Source organism: Chamaea fasciata, unplaced genomic scaffold (genome assembly GCF_029207755.1).
Source record: "Chamaea fasciata isolate MVZ Bird 193981 ecotype frontalis unplaced genomic scaffold, bChaFas1.0.hap1 SCAF_1, whole genome shotgun sequence".
NCBI lineage: Eukaryota > Metazoa > Chordata > Aves > Passeriformes > Sylviidae > Chamaea > Chamaea fasciata.
Window position 1 is genome coordinate 117,827,562 of NW_027094086.1, and position 15,659 is coordinate 117,843,220.

Genomic DNA, 15,659 nt, shown 5'->3' on the forward strand with positions numbered 1-15,659 from the left:
ATTTCAATATATTCACACTTAGGAAAAACTGGTGTAGTTATTGTGTACCAGTTTCAACATGTTTGATTTTGTTCTTCAGTTCTTTGAGTCAGGGTAGAAATATAGGCATAACTGTCACAACTGGTAGCAAAATTGTGCATCATTGAAACAGGAAATTTCTTTGCATTTGTAACTTCAGAAAGAGTATGAATAACATGAAAACAAAATGACAATCCAGGAGTCATCTTATTTCCATAAATATCCAATTCTGAGACTCTTTAGAATGCTTTTCTAGACATGGAAATGTTTCTGTTGATAGAAGCCATTTGATTATGGGGTTATGAAGATTCCTTTTTGAAAGATAATAATTTAAATTTTAATAGCTAGAATGTATATTTGCTGTTTCTCTGTAGGTTGAGTATGTCGCTCATCGTCAGATGTTATTTGATGTAGAGAAATTTGAAGTTCTTTGAAGCTGTTGCTGTCAAGTGCATGCTGTGTCACTGTATCTGATTATACACATTGTGAAAGTCTCAACACTTTTATGTAAATCTAACTCAGGAAACAAGACTTGTTTGGGAGTAGGAACTAATTGTCGTATTAACTAATTTGTCTGAGCAACAAAAATATCCATTGCTTTTAAGGGCATATAAACCAGATGTTTACAAACAAAATAAATTGAAAAATAAAGGATGTTCTTCAAACAAAGCAGTAACAAAAAGCTGTTAGAGAAGGCAATTCCTTTCTTTAAAAAATGAACAGCCTTATAATTCTTCGCAAATTGTAGAATACAATTGAAGTTAATAGAATGTTTTAATTGAATATGGAAATCCTTTTTCTTTCCGTAAGCTTTTCATAACAGAGCCTTTTAGCACAGGTTTGCCATCTTACTGTATTGTAAATTACTTTATTTAAAAAACACCAAACCAAGTAGAATAGCCATATTTTCAGAACAGAATAAGAAGTCAGAATTTTCTCCCTGAGCTTACTAAAAAAAAATTCCTATACACCGAGAAAATTAATTTTATTAATTTTATTGTGCACTGCTGAGTAAGTCTGACTTACCTTGAATTTGAACAAGCATGCAATTTTAATAACTTTTCTGGATTGACTTGTTGTTGCATTGAAATTGTACATAATATTGAATATTAATTGCTTCCTTCTGCAAACACAATACAATTTTGCAATGGCATACAGCATAGGTAATATGTATTTTTTTTCTTCTATAACTCTGTATAAATATGTAACAAGGAGGTCATTTCACCTAGAGAATGCTTCTCTCTCACTGAAATGAAGTACAGTGTTGATTATAAAACATTTAGGAAATGCCAAAGAAGACTCTCTGGTAAAATCTCTGTTCTGTTGCTGAGATCCTTCTGTGCTGCTGGGCTTTGTCCCAGTTCTCCCTCTATCTGCTGCTTTTCTGCCGCTGTTTCTGGCTATGGTGAGACAGGGAACATTTAAATATTGGGGACATGATGTTGTATAAAATACACACTTCCTGTACTTTAAAATCATGTTGACATCACCACACTCTGCTTGTTCTTTGCTATCCATGTGGATCTAGTGCGACTGAACCTGTCCTAAAGAGCTCAAACAGTCCCATGGTGTCTTTGATACATAATTTGTGGGCAGTGAAAGAAGTAACTAAACTGTTGTGTATATATTGCACTGCTGTATTGGTGTAACACTCCTGTCTTTAGCTCTCAGGCTATACAGAGATTAAAGATTTGCTCATCTGCTTTTTAATAAGCAAAGCTAACTTTTGAACTTTTGATCACTGGGGCTCAGATCATTCTGAAATTGTTGAATGTAGAGATGTTACTTCTAAGATACTTTATTTTGTAATATTTAGACTTGTGTCTCATGTCAAATAGGGTAGCCTTTAATTACCTTCTTAGTTGCTTTTTGTTTCCATGTATCCTGTTATCATTTTTTCATCTGAGAGTATTCTTTGGAGTCTATGGAGAGAAGTTCAAGGGAAGGAGGAGCTAGGCTGACAGCCCAAGTAAAGATTTATTTTGGACACACAATCATACATGAATGCCAAATATATTTCTCATGACCTCTGTTTTCTGTATCAATCTGAGGTACATGTCTAGAACTGTAACAGGCAGAAGGTTTTACTCCTGTGTTCACATCTTTGTCATGTTGGTGACAGGTTACGAAATGGAGGATTCTTTCTTTACCATGTCTCCCCAGTTTTGACTTCTTAAAGTTTAGGGAGCACATCTTTGGATCTTTGGTTATCTTCTTAATAATGCACCATCAGAGGGAATTCTTGTATGTTGTATTTTTTTGCAATGTGACGCCATTGCAAGATTCACATTTCTTGTCTCTGTAGAAGTAGGAAGCATGATAAGCATGGAAAGAGCATGGTTTAAAAATAGTGTAGCTTAACTGAAATCCAAATGCCAGCATCTTCCTTTTGTGTTTTTGGCTAGACATGGATCTCTTCCTGCTGGTCTGTCCTTACTTGCTTCAGAAATGAGTCTGATTTCTCCCGGCAAACCTAAGGCAGTACAGATGAGTAATTGGTTCTGCATTTTCAGAAGCGGACTGGTTCCACTTGTAACCAGACTGCCATTGTGAAACACCTTTGTAATGCTTATTGTGCCATGAAATCTGCTGGATGAGAAAATGTGTGTCAAGTCTGCTCATTGCTGTTCCCTCTCGTGTCTTGGTCAACTTCAGCGAGTACAAATCCTTACCGCTGGCTCCAAAGCTGCCAGTAACATGTCACTCCCTTAACTGATGCTCAGAACAACTCCTGTAGTCCAAAGCACCCTACAAAGAATCTTGCTTTCTGCAGATGCAGTGACTTTTCCAGTAGGTTTCTTGACATTTATTTTATTGCCTAGTAATAGCATTGCTGGGCCATGGAAGCGATGGTACCTCTCAGACCCGAGTGGGACCCCAAGGAGGAATCTGCCAGCAGAATACATTGCAAGGATGCTGCCACCCACGTACTTGATCTAGAGTTGGCCTCTGAAAGACCCCCAGTTCTCTCGGGTACAAAGGCAAGTTGAGCAGAGAATAGAACTATTTTGAAAGAAAGGCTATACAATACTAACACTTGTGTGAAGAACTCTCATCTTGCATTGCTGAAAGGAACTACTGCATTTGAGCCCTCTTGACAGTTTTAGGGAAAAGTAAATGTTGCCAGGAATAAAATTGGCACGAGATATTAGTATGTTTCAAGTGTTAGTTTATGCACTGGAAATTAATATGCATTGCTAAACTGTAGCTGAATTCAGTGTGCTCCTGAGGAGCGAGACATTTCTTGGAGCAGTTTAATCTCCCTGCCTGTTATCTGCCCTCTCTCCATTGGAGGAAGCCTCAGGCAGGAGACTGACTTAGTGGCTGGATAAGGAACTGCTACACCCCCTGAAAAACTAGGGGTCACTCTCACTGCATGTGTCTCTACTTTGGTGGTTTAATTAAAATACCAAGGTCCTTCTTTTCCTGCTCTCTTAATTTTTTTTCCCCTTCCATTTGTCTGTAGCTGTTTCAGAGTTTCCAGAATTACTGCTATTTTAGTTCATGCACATTTTTTTCTAGAGAGTCATCTGTGTTACAGTTCTAGTTGGTGAAGAATTCTGGTGTTAGTGTTGCTCTTAAAAGACAGGTTAATTCTCCAGCTTCTTTTAAGTTGCAAGCTAGTAGCAGGCTTGAAGTATTTAGAACTTCTGTTTCTCCTCTAAAATAACAGCTCAATACCTACAAAAATTTTCAAGAGCTTTTAAAATCTTTTTCATAGATTTTTCCAATCAAACGAGTGATTCCCTTATTTTCTACATATTTACTCACATCAGAATGAACATTTGTGTTCTGTGATCAAAAGAAGGGGCTTCACATACCTGTATTTTGTGTGAAAGCAGTATGAAATGATTTTGAACTCTCAGTTCCTGAGTTTTTAAACTCTCTTCAGGATCTAATTAGGAAATGGCAGGAGGATGTGGAAGATGAAACATATCAATGTCTCCATAATAATATGTATTTATATTACTTTTTTTTTTTTTTGTTAACAGCATGACAAGGAAATGAGGAGACAAAAGTCTGCAATTTCCTAGAAAATAATGAATGTGAAAATTACTGGTATTATAAGTTTTTTGCTTATAATCATAATAATAAAAAACCTTGGTGTTCATATAGCTCTTCCAGCATTTGTCATATTCTTGTCTCTTTCGTTACTTATTCTTCATCTCTTAATCTTTACACTGAGATTTATTTTTTGGAAGGAACAAAGAGATGCAGCTTATGTATTCTTAGAAACGCTAGTGTGTTGGTGGATTTCTTGACTCGGATGCTGCAGTCTTACAGGGATCTCTTCTGTGAAGTCTGTGTTTGCTTTGTTGGTACCAGGGGTCCTTAGATGGTTATTGTAATCCTAAGCATTATTCTTTATTTTACATATGTTCTAGCTGGTCTGTTCAAGAGTTTCCTGCAGGGTGTACAGTCAAAGCAGGTGGCAGTAAAAGAGAAAAGGGGAAAAAATTGAGTCTTTAATAATGCTCAGAGGTTTGGTCTTCAAATAAATAAGCAGTTCAGATTTATCTCTGTGGTTAAAAAATGACCCTTGTAGAGTCTTGTTTATTACCTAGGATTATTTACCTAGATGTGATCTCAATCTCTTCTAAAATCATTTCCATCCTTAAAACAAACCCAAAAAATCCCACCACAAAACTTTTACTCTCCAGGGTATTTGCAAGTGAACAATGCAGCATTATTTCTTTAGTGCATTGTAATGAAAACCATTGCTGAGCACTTAGCTGACAGCTTTGTTTTCAGCATGTTTTCAGTGCAAACCGAGCCCCTGTTTTATTTTTTAAGTATTTGGATGTTAGCAGTAGATATGGTCATGAAGCAGAACTTGAAACTCAACATCAATAGTTCAGCTGTTTGTAATCTGCTGTGATAATATTTATTAAAGTGCATTTTGTTAACATTTTTTAAGTGTATATATAACAAGAGATGGTAAAAATAGCATATACTCTATTTTAAACAGCCTGGTGTGAAGGGAAACATCTGTTCCTGCTTAAGCTTCTTTCAACTTGTGTTCTTTTGACTAAGCCCTGTAAGAGTGGTGTTGATATATATCTTCCATGGACATTGCAAAACTATTTTCAGGACTCTCCCAGGAGCTTGGTAGTGCTTTTATAATCCTTTGCCCCCACCAGCTTTCAAAGTCATCCCCTTGCCCAAGATAAAAATAGATATTATGGAGCATGTAGTTGATATTTTTAATGATCCTGCTTCTGTCTGGTGGGAAAAAATAACTTTTTAAATAACAATAAATATTATAATGTTTTATACTGTGTTAAAATAAATCACCAGCAAATTCTTCGAATTGCGGTCTTGGCTACGAGTAACAGATGGCTTGATGAAACAATGTGATTTTAAAGAAATGCTCTTCAGTTGGTATAAAAATAAAAGTAGTATTCCCTGCAAATTAAAGGTAAAGCCTGTGAGTTTGAGACTGAATTCCTACTTTTTAAAATACTCCTGTTGTCCTGAACATTTTTATTTGCTTTCACCACCTAAAACAGAGATGGACTAAAATCACTCACATTGAATCACATTATCGCTAGTTACTAAATTGGTTTTTAGATACAACAGTCAACTACCCGCCTCTGTAAATCTGTATTTTCCACTTGCTTATGTTCACCAGTTAGTGTAGGAGTTACTCCCAAAAGATTCCTGCACAGAACGTGGTCTGCATTTTGAAAATGCCAGTTCTCTAGAGCAAGAGCTTGGGACAGAATTTCTACAGACTTATTTTTAAAGTGAGTATCAAATATTTGGGTTGAGTAAGCATAGCTGGCTGCTCTCTAGCAGCTGTTCCCAAGTCTCAAACAAATTGTAGGGAATAAATCCTAAATTATATGAATAATTTCAAGACTTTTTTTCAGAGTTAGGGGAAGGGTGGAAGTATGCAGGGTATATTATGTGGCTTTTGGACAAATACCACTCATTGAATCTTTGTAGTGTGTGGCCAGCAATGTTCACTCTTTGCCTTCAGTGAAGGAGCAGGTGCTAAAAGATGATTTGAGAAGAATCAACGCACTCAGGACCACAGAGGATGAGACTGGTTTCAAGACCTGTCATCTAATGAAATATGCTGAAAGGAGCAAGTGTTCTTGCACCATGCTGCACTGCATGTTTAGCATGGTTATATTGTTCTCCGGAGTGAACACAATGTGAGCTGGAGAGGAATTTCAAGTTGTTAATCTCACCCCTTTCTTGGCTCAAGTAGCAGGAGATGTATAGCTTACTGTAATTCAATATCTCCTGCAGCACTGCCTTAAGATCCTACCTTCTGTTTCATTCAGCACAGCAGTAGGTTGCAGTAGCTCCTCGCTTCAGTGCATTTCTCCCTGTGCTGTTTGTAGCCTTCAGTTCCCTTCTGCAGAGGCTACTACCAAGGAACATGTAGAACTGCAAAGCTTGCTTCCTTGCCCTGTTCAGTGCCTTGTTCTCTACCTTGTTCTAGTTCTTGTGCCTCTGCCACAATTGCAGTGAGATCTTAAAATGGCATCTCAATGGTTTGGGACTATGGCAGCATTTTCCAGGGCATCCCTCCAGTGTTTTATCCCTCATGGCCTATTTTGATGTGATTGACAGTGAAAATAATTGATAATTTGAAAACTTGAATGCAGACTGGGATTTCACTTTCTAAAGGTACATTTATGTTTGCTTCTGTGTATATGAATGTGAACTATCTATCTCAAATTCAAAATTTGAGATAGGCTTAAACACAGGAGCATTCTAGTCAGAAAGGATGAATGGTTTGGAAATCTGCAAGCAGTGAAACAGTCCAGAGTTACAGGATAGAAAAATGATGAGCAGTTGATGCTTTGCTATTTGATTAGCAGAATTATCTTTTTTTTTCTAATGTGTTATTAGAGATGCAAAAATACCAAAGTTTCAAAAGTTTTGAGTCATATAGAAAGAACTAAATCCTCCTTTAGAACATTAGCTAATATCTTGGTTTTAAAATAAGCAGTAAACTCTTGATGACTGTTCCTGTCTTCTAAGGAAGGAGCATGTGAGATCTACGGAAAATACAACAGGCAGACTAAAAGTCTGTCTTAATTTTAAACATCTGTTTCCATAAATGAGCAAGCTAGGAGGGGGATGTGCAGTATTTATGATGAAACATGTTCTGCTAAATATTAATGAAGGGGGACAGAGTTGGAGGACTGTAGTATTGAGCGTACTTTTCCAGCTCCAACTCCTGGCATGCAGTACGTAGCATTCTCCTCAAACCACAAGATCGTGTTTTTTTGCATGAAGATCTCTGGTGCTGTCTGTTTTCAAAGGAGATTTGCTTAAATCCTAAGAAGGAGGTAGAGAAATGCACTGATCTGGTTTCTGGTGTACATTATGACACCTAATGCCTTTAACATTGTTCTTTTGAAAACAACTGAATAAACAGGCAGACAAGCATTTCTTTTACTGGCTATGACAGTTCATAGTTGATTCAGATAGACAGCTCTGGGCAAAATTAACTAGCTATTGTTTCCAAGGCCATATGTTTGGCCATCAGTAGGATTAAGTAGCAGTCTTTCCCAAAGTTCACAGCAGAGCTAACTAAATGCATCTGACCATCAGAAAAATCAGTTCCTTGCTCCTGGAAAATGTCCTTTCTCTAAGAGTGTTTTTGATACATGTGCTCTTCATAAATTGTTTCTGGGTTTCTGCGAAATTATTTCAGTACCTTGTTATATGTTGAACTATCTAGCAAACCTGCTAATGAAGTGTTCAGTCCTAGTCCCTAAGTTTTGAAGGTGTTTTTTTCCAGGTCATCAGAAAGTGTAAGCCTTGAGACCATTTAGGGCTGCTGTAAACTCAAGTGCCTTGATGACATAAGTAGAACTGCTTTTTCTTTGGGTACATCTCAAAAATGTCCAGCTCCTGGCATTAAAGAGTTAAGAGAAATTTATAACACTTACTAAATAATTTGTTTGAAATTCTTATCTGGGAGAGATCCTCATTATTAAATTGCTGCATGTTTTTTGACATTTTTATTGTTTTTAGTGGAATACAACCCTGAGCTTGCTGGAAGTGTTTGATTTTCTGTGTGCCATCCCACAGGGATGTGATCAGGATCTACTTGTAAGCAATTGCTGAAGCTGACAAAAGTGTATGATTCTGTTCAGCATGGGTTCCATATCCTTGAGTTTCCGTATTTATAAGAGTACCGTCATGCTCACTCTCAAGAGGAGATTATTGTGGAGCTGACAACTGAACAGGAAACACAGAATCATAAACATTATGTGGGCTGTACAATGGACTTGCCAAGTGTCTTTATTCAAAATAGATTTGAAAAGAGAACCCGTATGTGACTGTTCAAAATGAGCTTTTGAACATGGGTTCTCACATGACTCTGAGAGCTACAGAGTAAAACAAGTACTTTCCAGAAAAGAGGATTTCATCATTCAGCCATGCTGTTGCCAGGCATGGTTTTACAGATCTTTAATTCAGACTGTCAGCCATTTTCTAATTAGGGTAGGGAGCCTTCAAGAGAACCAGAAATATTTAAAAAGATAGGACATGAGTTTGCTCCATCAACGTAATGTTTAGTGACACTGCTTTGTGCTGCTGATGGCTCCTTTTCTTCCAAATGCAGTATGAAAATAGCGGTCAGGCAGTTCTGAAATAAACAATAACAATTCCCAAATGTTAAGAATGTTAACACAAGTGCCCCAGCTAAAATTCAATTAAGGTAGTGACATCAGGGTTGGACACGGTGCTTGTTCCTATTCCTTCTAAAGTTCGTGGGAGATTTGATATTTATTTCGCAGACAGTGAAGGCTAAATCTGTCATTTTTTTCCCCTCAGGGAAAATGCCAGGTTTCTAATCAAGCAAATTACAGGGATGACATTAAATTCTTTAAGTGCCTTGGCCCTCTGTACACATGAATTTTCACCCTTTCTTTAAGCAGATTCTATTTTTAAACTGCCATAAATCCAATTTGTTGCAAGTCAGTTGTAAATGAATTTGGATGTACCCACTTGGGGCTTTATCCCGATTGAAATAAATGAGTTAAGTTCTGCTTCTGTGGTTGAACAATAACGTCTTTTGTGATAGAGGTCTGGTCTTGTATTTGTGGTTAATATCATCCAAGCAGCACTTTATGAGGCAATGAAAATGTTTCTGTTCCCATCTGGGGCAAGAAGCAGAGGGGTTTTTTTGGTGAGTGGTTTTTTGGGGGATTTTTTTTTTTTTTTTTTTTTTTTTTTTTTTTTTTTTTTGGAATTTCCCTTTTCAGAATTTCCCAAGATGTAAACAGCAAGTATATAGTGTATGTGAGGTATAAAAATAGTCAAAAAACAGTTGAAGTTTGTATCGATCACCTAGCATAAGGGCACTTTAAATCTAGATTTTTATCTGATGTGAAAAGTGGTTGAGATGTAGTAGTTGTTTTTATGTTTTTTCCTTTCATTTAGACGTACAATGCAGTGTGACATAGACCTTCGTTAGTGTTCTTTGTTGGTGCTCTACACTGGCACATAAAGACAAGTAATTGTGTTATTTATGTGATCTGGAATATGTCTTGGGTGACCCTGTCCAAGTAGCATCATGTTCTTCCCATTCACTTCAGCTTTACCCCTTATTTCTCCCATATTTTGCCTTCTTACTGATTCCCAACACTGCATCTGCTGAGATATTTTCCCACAAGGCTGTGACAGACATAACTGTCTGCGTGTACCAGCACAGAAAGCCACAAGAGGGTCCAAAACCTGCAGGTGGCTTGCAGAAGCAGCCCTTCTGTCCTGTGTGTTTCCTGGGCACAACCTCTCCAGTTACTGAGGTGTGGGTTTGGTTTTGTTTGTTTGGTTTGTTTGTTTGGTCAGTTGGGTTAGTTTTTGTGGGTTTTTTTTTTTTTTTTTTTTTTTTTCTTTTCTTTTTTAAAATTTGTATATTCAGTCTTCGAAATATAGGAAACAGAAAATATGATTCTACTGGATGGCATGATTCAGTCTGGATGTAAAGGCAACAAAGCTTCCTTAATATTTAAGCTCTCAGCAGGATCCTGAAAAACAAATTGCCCTGGTAGTTTGAATATGTTCAGCCTTTACACTTTCTGATGAAAGCTAGCTTCTTCATGGTTTTGTGAAAAGTTGAGAGACTGCATCTGCTGATACATCACTTTCCTGTTCTGCAGTTTGCATCACACTTTTGATGTAGCATTTCCTGCTACATTTGCTCTATTGAGAATAATGAGATACCAGGTTTTGCCATATGTCATTGGGAAAATTTGAAATATATGTTTAAATAAGATTTTATGTTCTGTAGTGTATAGTATTAACTTTGTTGGGAAAGGGCCTTGAAGATACAAACTTTCTTTCAACCTTCCTGCTAAGCTGTTCGGCCAGTACAGGTAAAACTGTAATTTGGTTTTCATTTCCTCATGTTTCTGTTCTGAGGACAAGAGCCTCAAAAAGAACAACTCAGTTTCAGGTACTCCTTAGAACAAACAATTTTTTTGAGTAAGCTGAGACTGTAAAACATCGCGACAGTATCTGTGAAAGCTGTTCTCTCTTTTCCATGTCGCAGCGTGGGAGTTTGATGTAGATTGACAAGCAGTCTTTATTGACCAGGACCAGTAATATTACCACATATGTACTGTCCTCAAACTCTCTAACAGTTGCATACTAGTTAGATTTCTATAATTAGCTGCCCTGCAAGTTACTAAACAAATGTAGTGTTGTGTCTGTACATCAGTGATAAGAGATGAAATGAATTTATAACTCTATCACTAACTAAATAAAAAAGTATTAATCAAGTTACAATGGAGAGCCCGGACCATTGAGCACATTATAAATGCATCTGTCACTGATACTCACTTCAACCTTCCTGAGCAAAGTAAAAGCTAGCTTTCTTTGTAGACAGATACCCTTTTGGCCAGGATACTGCTAATGGTATTTTTATTGTCCTGTTTAGCAATAAGCTTTACTTAAGTCAGCATCCCATGTTTCCCAGGCTAAACACCTGTGAAGACCATTGCCTTGTTTCCTGGAGGCCTCTGTTTAAATTCCTCTGATAATGAAATGAAGAGTTAATTTAACATGGAAAATATAATAGTGGTTTGAAAGAGGAAGTTCTTGTTGATCAGTCATCGTCTGTAGGTTTGTGTGTTTGGAGCAGTAACATGTTACCAGGAAGAAAATGGTACATTAAAAAAAAAAAAAAAGCGTGTAAAGAAGATGCAGAAATGAGCTTCCTTTAAATCGAAAAAGATACAAAATTCTTCCTTTTTGCTTGCTACTGAAAAAAGTCCCACTGAATGGTTTTTCCTAAGTTCATGCTAACTTGAGCATAGGCAAAGAATTTGGACGCTTTAACTCTTTGGAATTTTGCGTTATGCAGACAAAATGAAATTATTTCTCCATTCTGAAGGCATTTATTTTTGAAGGATTTATGTGTATTTAGATTTTACATCATGTGAAGAGTATACATTAAATGGAAGCCTTTTTCTTTTGGTGAATGATTTTGATAAATGAAGCAGTAGACACTCATATGTTTTCACAGAAGTCTGTCTCGCACTCGCACATCTCCTGGGTTTGAGGAGTGTGAGGCTGATGACTCCATGGTGCAGAGTCTGCCTGAAAGAGATTTCTCTTTCTGCTTCATCTCAAACCTTCATTAGCTAATGCTGGCTTTATCTAATTGTCATTACTACTAGCCCAATGCTTTTTTTCCTTAGGATCTTTTGTGATCTGATTCCTTCATTTTCCTCCTTTACCTGAAGTGTAAAGGATTAATGATAGAGCCTTTTTGTTTCCTTTTTCTTCTTCTCAGCTCAAGTCACAATGCCTTTTTTTATTCTGAATTCTGTATCTTCCCCAAAGTGGTGCATTAAAATAGCTTTGCTTTTATGCTCTCATTGTGTGAAAGTTTGCCATTTGTGTCTCAATCCAAAATAGGACAAACAACAACTGTTGTTACAGAATTAATCAGCTTTTCCTTTCATAAATGTCATAATCACACACCTAATACAGCAGAAGATATAATAATAAGTCTCCAATTTCTTAAGATCAGTACAAAAATATTTTTTTAAGAAATACCACCTCTAGTATTTTATTGCAAATAAGATTTATCTCTTGTGAGGAAATCTGTAGACATTTTCTCTTTTTTCCTTCCCCCCCATCTCCCTCATTTTCACATTATATCAGATGGTTTCGCCAACTTTTCATCCTGCTTCTTTAGAATGTACCTTTTTATATAAACGCAACATGACAATTTCTAGTGGTAGTGGACAAAAGTAGCAAAATGACATGCTCACTGCCTTGAAAGGTGTTATTTTCTGTGTTTCTATTTAGCTAAGACAGCTTGACAGTTAAAAATCTAATCTTCTTCGTCTTGTAGATTCAAGATGCTGCAAGTCAAGGCTTGAAATTTGTTGGAATTATACCTCAGTACCATTCCCGAAAGAACTGCCTTGTCAGCGCCTCCCTGACACCTGCCAGTAACAACTCTGTGCAATCAAGAGATAATAAAAATGTTTCAAATTGCCCCGAGGACCATGCTTCACCGGATGGCAAGAAAATAGACAGCACTGATGGATGCAGTACTCCAGCACAGAGTGAGCAAAGTGCTGACCAGTGTGCCACATCCAGAGAGGGCTGTAGAGGTGAAGGACAGGCTACTGAAGAGCTGAATTCCAAGACTGTGAGGGGAAATGAAGAACAGTCTCAACATGAGGACTCAAGTGTGAGAGAAGCAGCAGACAAGACGAATGGACTTGCAGAGAACGAAACGCCAGCACGATGTTTAAAACCACTTACTGGCAGTAAGTACTGTAGTGACCTCTTGTTCATAAAAGCCAAGTTAAAATTGCCTCAATTATGTTCCCAGCTCCTTTGGGGAGTGGGGATGCAGGGGAGACATTGCCACTGGGATAGTGAAGAAAAGATGCCCCAAATGAGCCACTTAACCTGGTTTCAGCATGGTTACACAGTTCACAACAACTGAGCAGGAGTCAGACGGCAGAGGAAGAGATGATATAAGCAGGTGCAGCTTTGTTATGGCCCATGCGTATGCCTGAGTGTGAAGACTTATTTTTGTCTGCTGTTCAGCTGAATTGGTTCACTTCTGTATTTGTTGCCATACCCTGAGAGCTCTTGATCTTTCTGTCCTTTTTGTCTGTTTGAATAAAAAGCCCTGTTAATCTGCCTGACAAGCTTCTGCAGCCATAGAAGGAATAATTCACAAAGACTTAGCACAGTTAGCCCTTTGTAGCAGGTGAACAGATAGCTGGAATTAAACCACCTCAGGAACAGCACGAATGTATGTGATCTGGAATCTCAAGTCTCCTTGTATCCAGTGTGGGGGTCAGTATTCCAGTCAGAATTGTAATTACTGGAAACAACAGTTATTTTTGTTAATGACTCACGTTTGCTAATTCATAATAAAATTTTGGTAATGGGGCTCATAAAAATTTGGCCTCCAGTTATCGGGGGTTTTTAAAGATTTTTACCCATATTCTAGTTTTATTTCTTTCATCTTTTGGACATTTTTTTTTTCAGGTGGGCTTTCCACTTTTTAAATGTCATTTTATGCCATCGAAGACCACAAGTCTCAGCTGAAGTCTAAAATACCCTCCTTAAGGTGTTTGTTGCTCAAAGGTTACTTCTGTAGCAGGAACTGCAGCTCAAAATTGGATGTAGACCAGGGTAATTTAGAAAACTAAAAGGAAAAATATTCTTGCTCCATTTCCAGGTTAAGCCTCAAAATACATTTTTTTCCTGAGTTTGTTTAAATCCAAGAAAACCAGGTTTACACTCATTTTTCTTACTGCTTTCCTTGATTTCCTTACAGGCTACAAATCTATGCAGAGGGAATGTAGGTGGAATTTCTAAAACTGGTACTGTCCTTGACTTCAATTTGTCCCTATTCTCTAAGACCTTACATAGATTCAAACAATCCTACCCCTTTGGGAGTTTCGTATATAGGACCCAGAATGACTTTGCATTGTCCTCCTTGGATTATTGTCTTGGTTTCCGTTGCAGTTTGGTGTAATTAGCTTTTGGATCCAATTCGGATCACGCTCTAGTAAAACTTCCAACATAGTTTCTTCAGTTTCTATTGGCCAAGAGGGCACCCAGATTGGGTCAGAGCATGGCTGTTACTCAGACAATCTCTTCTCAACTACAACTTTGGAGGTGGGTTGTCCCAACACTGTAATTTTACACGCAATACCTCTCTTAGTTTTATCGTTAAAAATTAGTTACCTACAAGCCTAACCAGGTAGTTCTTTCTCTTTTTTATATGCTATCTTTGAAAGAGTTAACTTAGCTAGTTTAATCATCTCTTTGATGCTCTTCCTCTCCGTACTGAACATTGAAATTCTTTTGCTACCAGTAACCATGTTTTTAATATTTCTGTATAATGTGAAGCTGATCACCTCTAGTCTTCCCAGACTTTGTCTGTAATACCCCAGGATTGCTGCTGATTTGCCAGAAAAAAGGCAAGTCTTTCCAAGACTGAAGGTCTGAGAAAGCAGTTTTATGTGATTGCTCATGTAAAGTAGAATTTTTCCAAATCCTGTACAACACTGCTGATTTCTTTATTACTCTTGAATGAATTTTTGTTATTACAGCACTCCCTTTTCCTCCCATGGAAAATGTATTTCAGTTTTTGGCACCAGTTCTCCATCCTTCCTTGGGAGTGTAAAGATTGAAAGCATCAGGTGGTTGGTTTTTTTCCCTGCGTATTCCATAGGAAGTTGCCACTCTTGAACTGCTTATCCCCTACATAAAACTTCTGGAAGAAAGTTAATATTCCTTACTATTTGTGGGATCTTAAATATGTTCTTTATTTTAGGCTTTATTAAAATAAATAAAATTTATTTTAATAATAATAAAATATTATAAAATTTATTTAAGTAATAATAATAAAATTTATAAAAAGAACACTTATTCAAGTGTTATTTTTATGCTTCTTCACTTGATTCCTGAATGCTTTGTAGTGTTCATTCGCTTCCCCCATTTTTAAAAGGCTTTTCAACACAATGTTGAAAAATACTTGCCTGTGAACAAGTCACAGATATTTCAGTAGTATGTCCAAAAGTGCTGGGTTGTTTAGAACCGAACTGAAAGGGTGTCTTTGGCAGTGCTTGAGTATTTGGGGTCACTGGTGAAAACTGTTGTCAGTAGTGACTTGGGTTAGACAAACACCTTCCACTAGACCAGGTTGTCCAGGGATGGGGCAGTCACAACTTCCCTGAGCAATCTGTTCCAGGGCCTCACCACCCTTGCCATGGGGAATTTCTCCCTAAATATCTAATGTAACCCTGCCCTCTTTCAGTCTGAAGCCATCACGCCATGTCCTATCACTACATGCCCGGCAAAAAGTCTCTCCTCAGCTCTCTTGTAGGCTCCCTTTGGTTACTGGAAGGTTTCTCTGAGGTCCTTTCAGGCTGAACAGCCCAAAATTTCTCAGCCTTTCCTCCTCGGACAGGTGCCTCATTCCTCTGATCATCTTTGTGGCTTCCTCTGGACCTATTGCAAACGTTCTTCCTGTGCTGGGAGCCCAGAGCTGGATGCATTGCTCTGGGTGGGGTGAACCCAGAGCAGAGCAGAGGGGCAGAATCCCCTCCCTTGCCCTGCTGGCCACACTGCTTTGGATGCAGCCCAGGACAGGATTGGATCTCAGGGCTGTGAACACACAT

The 15,659-nt window shown here is 37.7% G+C and overlaps 1 protein-coding gene across 2 annotated transcripts in view; it reads left to right on the plus strand.

Annotated features, from left to right (window-relative positions):
* RFTN1 (raftlin, lipid raft linker 1) overlaps positions 1-15,659 on the plus strand; it is a 95,955-nt gene that overhangs the window by 51,966 nt on the left and 28,330 nt on the right. For both annotated transcript variants that reach the window (XM_066194824.1, XM_066194814.1), the window contains exon 5: positions 12,356-12,779. In XM_066194824.1, the coding sequence (XP_066050921.1) occupies positions 12,356-12,779 (424 nt within the window). The remainder of the gene's footprint in view (positions 1-12,355; positions 12,780-15,659) is intronic.